We start from the raw sequence: 5,707 nt of genomic DNA on the forward strand, positions 1-5,707 counted from the left end.
TATATATATTTAAAGATTGGTACTGGCTTATTTAAATGCTTATGAATAGCACTAGGAGGCATTATGGAAGCACTAAGCTTTGGACTTAGCCTAAGTTGGTGGAAGCACAGTTCTATGTCCAGTGTTTGAAGAGTATATACCTGAAGTGCCCACTACAGATGGGAAAAGGTATATTAAAAAAAAGTTTTTGAAGTAGAATAATTTCTCAAGTAATTGGTTTTGGTTTTTGACCCAATAGATAAGAAATTAAGATGGAGTACTGAAATATGTATTGGTGATAATTTAAGGCATATTGTTTTCATTTTTTTTTTTTTTTTTTAGTTTTTACATGTATAAATTAGTCTGTAAGTATCAGAAAGTATTTCCATGTAAAAGCAATATATTATAATAATAAACAACAAAGCTTAGTAATTTTTGAGTAGGATAAAGTCTGGAATATGAATTTTTGTTAGTTTCCTTCATATTGAAATTGCTAGGTTGATCATATTAACAAATGATTTTGTTGTTCATTATTCCATCAAATAAAAAAGATTTGTAGTCAAATTTTATTTGAAAAACAAAACAAAAAAACTATGAATAGTGAAGTTTATGTAGGAAAAAAAACATATATATACATATATGTTAATTAATCTAACAATATTATCAATTGAAAAATTATATAAATAAATATAGTGTTTAATTGAGATGTCAATAAATCAAAAATGCAATTAAGCCAGGACTTGCATATATTAGCATAATTGAGCCTACAAGGCCTTCTTTATAAATAATAGTGAGCTAGAATGTAAATGTTGAACTTATATATAACAACCTCCAGTGGTTTAAAAAAAAACAATCCTTATATAGAGCGATTTGTTATAATGAGGTTTGGATGACTATAAATTTGTTATATTGAGGCTCATAAACTAGTTTTTAATCAATATATAATGAATTCTATGGTATTAAGGTATGAGAAGTAATAAACACATCGTAATTGGTTTTACAAATCTACAGCTAACAGTTGAGTTTTGTCTCGAAGGGTTGGGCCCCCCATCGGTAAATTTTTATCAGGGCACTGTTTTAGCCACTTCAAAACACGATCTTGCAAAGTTGCAATCTGTAATTTGCAAGATTTTATTTTTCAAAAATTGAATCATTAGATAGTGGTTAATATTCCATTGAATGATATGGTTAGTTCAAGGGAAACTAAAAAAAAAATATTATACACAGAGGAATTCGTTTTTTATAAAGTTCATTATACCAAGGTTCCACTGTAATACTATTTTCAAAGGAAAACTTACACACATGAATTAAGTCTTTAATTCAAAATATTTTTGAAATTCAAAATATCCAAAATATTTTTGGATTTTAATTTAAACATTTATTCATACTAATGTTATCTCTAGAGTCCTCACCATCCCGCTATCTGAGAAACAGAACCAACAATTGTTTTTTTACAAGTTAAAGAAATAGTGATTAGATAAACAGGTCTTTTTCCTGATAACTCAAACTCTTCAATATGAAACATGTTTCAAGACATTTCTTTTGCCACAGACACAGTAGTTGAGTAGAGGAGGTCCAAATATCACCACAAAATCTCTCTTCATTGGTTTACACTGTCTACACAAAGAAATCCTTGGCAGTTGAAGCCAATTCATCTTGAGACTTTTTCTCAACTACATCTCTTATTACCAAAACATTCAATTCCCATAGATCATTTACCAATCCAGAAATAGACAGCAGGCATACTATAACTAGGAGCATCATGTTTGACCTTAAAAATCAACACCCAGACAAAAAATTTCTATAACAATCAAACCATTTTTTACAAGCTGGGGTCTCCCTGTTTCTAATGTTCCTAAAATATCAGTAACAAATTATACTTCAATAGAGCCAGGATGCATGCATTTTATATTAAGACCAAAAACCTTCAACTTTTCAAACCAAGGTCCTGAAAGAATAGGAGGAATAAGACCACAAATTTTATCCTTATCCAGCATTTCAAAGAAATGAGCAACTCTAACAGAAAACATTTTGACTTCATAACGATTACAATAATTGATAAATGATTTAACACCACTAAAAAAGGCATTTGAAATTCTTTTTTTTCTTTTATGAGCAAGTCCTAAGCCTTTCCGCGGTAGAACTTGGCATATAAAAATTTTGGGTAGCTGAGTCTATTAAGAGCTCTAGCTTCTTAAGTAGTTTATAACACTAGTCAAACTTCAAACTGTACATGAATATATGACCATTAGTGTAGGTACCACCATTGACATTTTCTTTGACTGCTTCATGGACAGGCTATTATTCCTTCATCCTTAGTGGAGGGAAACAAAATTGTAACATGTAGTCTTCAAACCAATTTCTAATGTTTGTATTTCTAATATCTGTGCCCTGATTTTTAACATTCTCTGTTCATTTTCAACCTACAAAAAATTTGTTTTCAATGTGATAAACTGATTTAAAAGCTGCAGCCTCAGTCTCCAAGTTATACTTATAGCTTTTTAAGGACCCCCTACCCTAACTAGACTCCTGCCAGATCCCTAGTAACTAATAAAATATCACTTACAAAGAGATTGTCATAGATTTCTTTGCCAAACTTGCAAGGCCTAAAATTTCTTTCATGAAAGTTTATATACACTGTCTAGAATCAGGTGTATCACAATTAAGGGCCTGTTTTAAGTCGCTAGCACATTTCATTAGAGCAGCACAAAAAATCTTCCATTCCATTTAATTTACATCCATTTTGGAATCAATTGGTCCACAGGCCAGGGAAGAGAGTATTCAAAACATAAAAAAGTTGTCCTGTCATTGTAGCCAGAATGTAGGGTTAGAGCTCAAAATATAACTACCAAATATATATGATCCCTTGTTTGTAATTTAAGAAGAGTACCCCCTTCAGAAAAATTAATACTTGTATTACTGCATAAAACAAAATAAAAAGAGCTGTAATACCAATTCCTTGGAAGTGATTAAATTTAGAATGGAAAAGGTAACAATTGAAAAGTTACAACAGATACAAGTTAATGGAAAATGTTTCAATTGAGTTAAAAAACCTTTGTTTAGTCAATAGATCATTGGTTCAGCATTCATTTGAATTCATATTGTTATCCTCCACTCTTACTTGATTAGTATTAGGCTATCTACACCCGGAGCTACTCAAAAGAAACTGCTAGGTGACTTCAATTGCAAACCAGTCTGTGGTGAGTAAAAATCTTTGTAATTGAACAGAATCATACGCATGGGGTTACTTATTACCAACCCATTAGTAATCTATCACTGGTGAATGAACATGTTGAGGCATCAGTAACTTCAGTTACCAATATCTCTTCCCTTGTGGGTGTTATAGCCCAATCTATTTTGATAATTTTCAAAATAAATTAATTATGATAATAATTTAAATAAAATTTGAACTGCAAACAAATTAGTGGGAAAATATTCAGTTTGACTAAAATTAAAACTTTCAGGATATTCAAAAAAAGATAAGACAGAAATGAAATTTGAAAATAAGTTTTCTTTTTTTCAATTTCGAATGAATGGAAAATCTAGAGCAGATATGCTTGAAAGGTAAGAATAGTTATCCAAGTAAATTATGAGAAGGTTTGCAGAAGAATTTCAGTTTATTGTAAAGTTTTATGTTGAAGGTTGTATCACATTGTTTTATTGGTTTGTTTACAATTTGCAGAAACTTTATCAAAATGCCCAATAGAATATTAGAGAAATTAAGAGGAAGAGGTCCATCGAAATTCATTTAATTAATTAATAAAACAACTAATTGGTGGTTCAAATGTTTTAAAATACATGGATAAACCAAAACATTTTGCACTATATTTCTTCTGTAACAATAATAGTAATAAGATTTATCACTAAAATCATTATCCATAGTAGTCTCAAATAATGATGTTCTTTCTACAGTGAAAGGTAGTAGACAAATACTTATGAATTGAATCACTTTTGAGTAGAACCGTGTACAGAACCGCATCTCTAAAGAGTTATTTTATAACCAGTTAGTTATTTTATTTCAATTACTACCCAGTTCAGTATCCTTTGAGTAGTTCCACAAGTAGACAGCTTTAATCTATAAAAACAATTATTAAAGGAGTAGGATTCCTGATTAGTTATAACAACATCAAAATGTCTTTGAAGATTTCACAATTAACAAAAATAACAAATAAATGCCAATTACTTTTCCAATTATTTCTCTCTTCAGTACTAGCTGTAAATACATTCTTTAGGTACTATGATTATTATATTCCTAATAAATGTTTATTACAAACACAAATGTCTCATATATTTAAAAACCATTTTTTTGTTTAAAAAATTTCTTATTAATAATAGCTCAACCAAGAGAGGAGAAAACAGTTTAAAATTTGCTTCAAGTATACACTGAATATGTAATACTATACTAAAAAAAAATCATGACCCAATTATTTAAAGAAATTGAAGAAGCAAATTAATGTTCTAAGTGTCCTGAAATAGCAAGCATAGAATTCAAACAAATAAAGTTCAAGAAAAATTAATGGAATCTCTATATTATAAAAACAGTATTAATAAGCAGTGAAATAAAACACTGCAATGACTGTTTATTTCTTCATAAATTAATAAGGGATCTTACCATGTACATTGCAATGGCCACTGGCAAATGAAACGTGTAGTACGATGTTTTGTACTTCGTAATAAAGTTATACCTATCCATTGTTAAGTGAGTGATATTAGGAAAAGAAGAAACAAGATCCAAGGTTTGTCCATAGGTAGTCCGGCGTGTTGCCTGAAAGATATTAGCACGGATCAATAAATATTTGATCATCAATTAACTATGAAAAACCTTCTTATTTAGACATAAGAAACAATATATCATAACTTTAATAAATAAATAATGTACTGAATATAACATTTATCAACTTCTTTCATAAATTCGACTATTCAAAAAAAAAAAAATAATAATTTCTTCACTTATATATTGACACCAGGGATATTCACAGTGCTAAGTATGTTAAACGTGCTAACTGTGCTAAAATTGAGAAATTCATTTGACTTAAGTGTCTTAAATATGATGGATAGCATGCTTGATTTAGGAAAATTTGTAAATAGTTCAAAATTCAAGAAGGTGATTATGAGGTTTTCATCTCAAGTGTTTACTACTTTCGTTAATTATTTCGCAACAGTGTCCAGCATAGTTATTTTCATTTAGAAGTTATTTTTTCATTTAAATAAAATGGAATTAATTAAGCACTACAAAATATTTAGCATTTAGCACAGGTAAACGTTGAGCATGAGTTGTCCAACAATAATTTTTGTCCAAATCCTTTGTTTTATTAAAAATTTTCTAACTTATATCAGTGCCTTTTAAATTTTTTAAGATTTTATGATTGGGCAAAATCATACTGAAGTACAGAAGTTAAATTATTTCTGTAATTTGTTTTATAAAAGATAAAGTATGTTTTCTTACATATAATATGTAACATGCAAAGTGTACTTACATCCAAAAACAACTCTACAAGATCAACATAGAATTCCTTATCTTTACAATGTTGTTGGAGAAGTTGAAAAGTTCCAGCCTGTATAAGAAGAGCATCGGAACTAGCACGAAGTCCAATACCAGGAAGTCTATACCAACAAGGTCTCCCCCTTCTAGTTACAGACTGATCAGTAAGATCATCAATAACTACGAAAAACCCTTGTAGCTGCAAAATGAAAACAGTTGCCCATATAATAATAATAGTAATAATAA

The 5,707-nt window shown here is 29.4% G+C and overlaps 1 protein-coding gene across 1 annotated transcript in view; it reads right to left on the reverse strand.

The window, feature by feature from the left end:
* Nucleotides 1–5,707, reverse strand: part of LOC106680900 (farnesyl pyrophosphate synthase) — a gene marked incomplete in the record, with an annotated part of 33,461 nt that overhangs the window by 5,579 nt on the left and 22,175 nt on the right. The window contains 2 exon segments of the mRNA XM_067045890.1: nt 4,592–4,744; nt 5,457–5,660. Coding sequence (XP_066901991.1) covers nt 4,592–4,744; nt 5,457–5,660 — 357 coding nt within the window.

The sequence above is a fragment of the Halyomorpha halys genome, unplaced genomic scaffold (genome assembly GCF_000696795.3).
Source record: "Halyomorpha halys isolate HHAL.00 unplaced genomic scaffold, Hhal_1.1 Scaffold298.1, whole genome shotgun sequence".
NCBI classification, from domain to species: domain Eukaryota; kingdom Metazoa; phylum Arthropoda; class Insecta; order Hemiptera; family Pentatomidae; genus Halyomorpha; species Halyomorpha halys.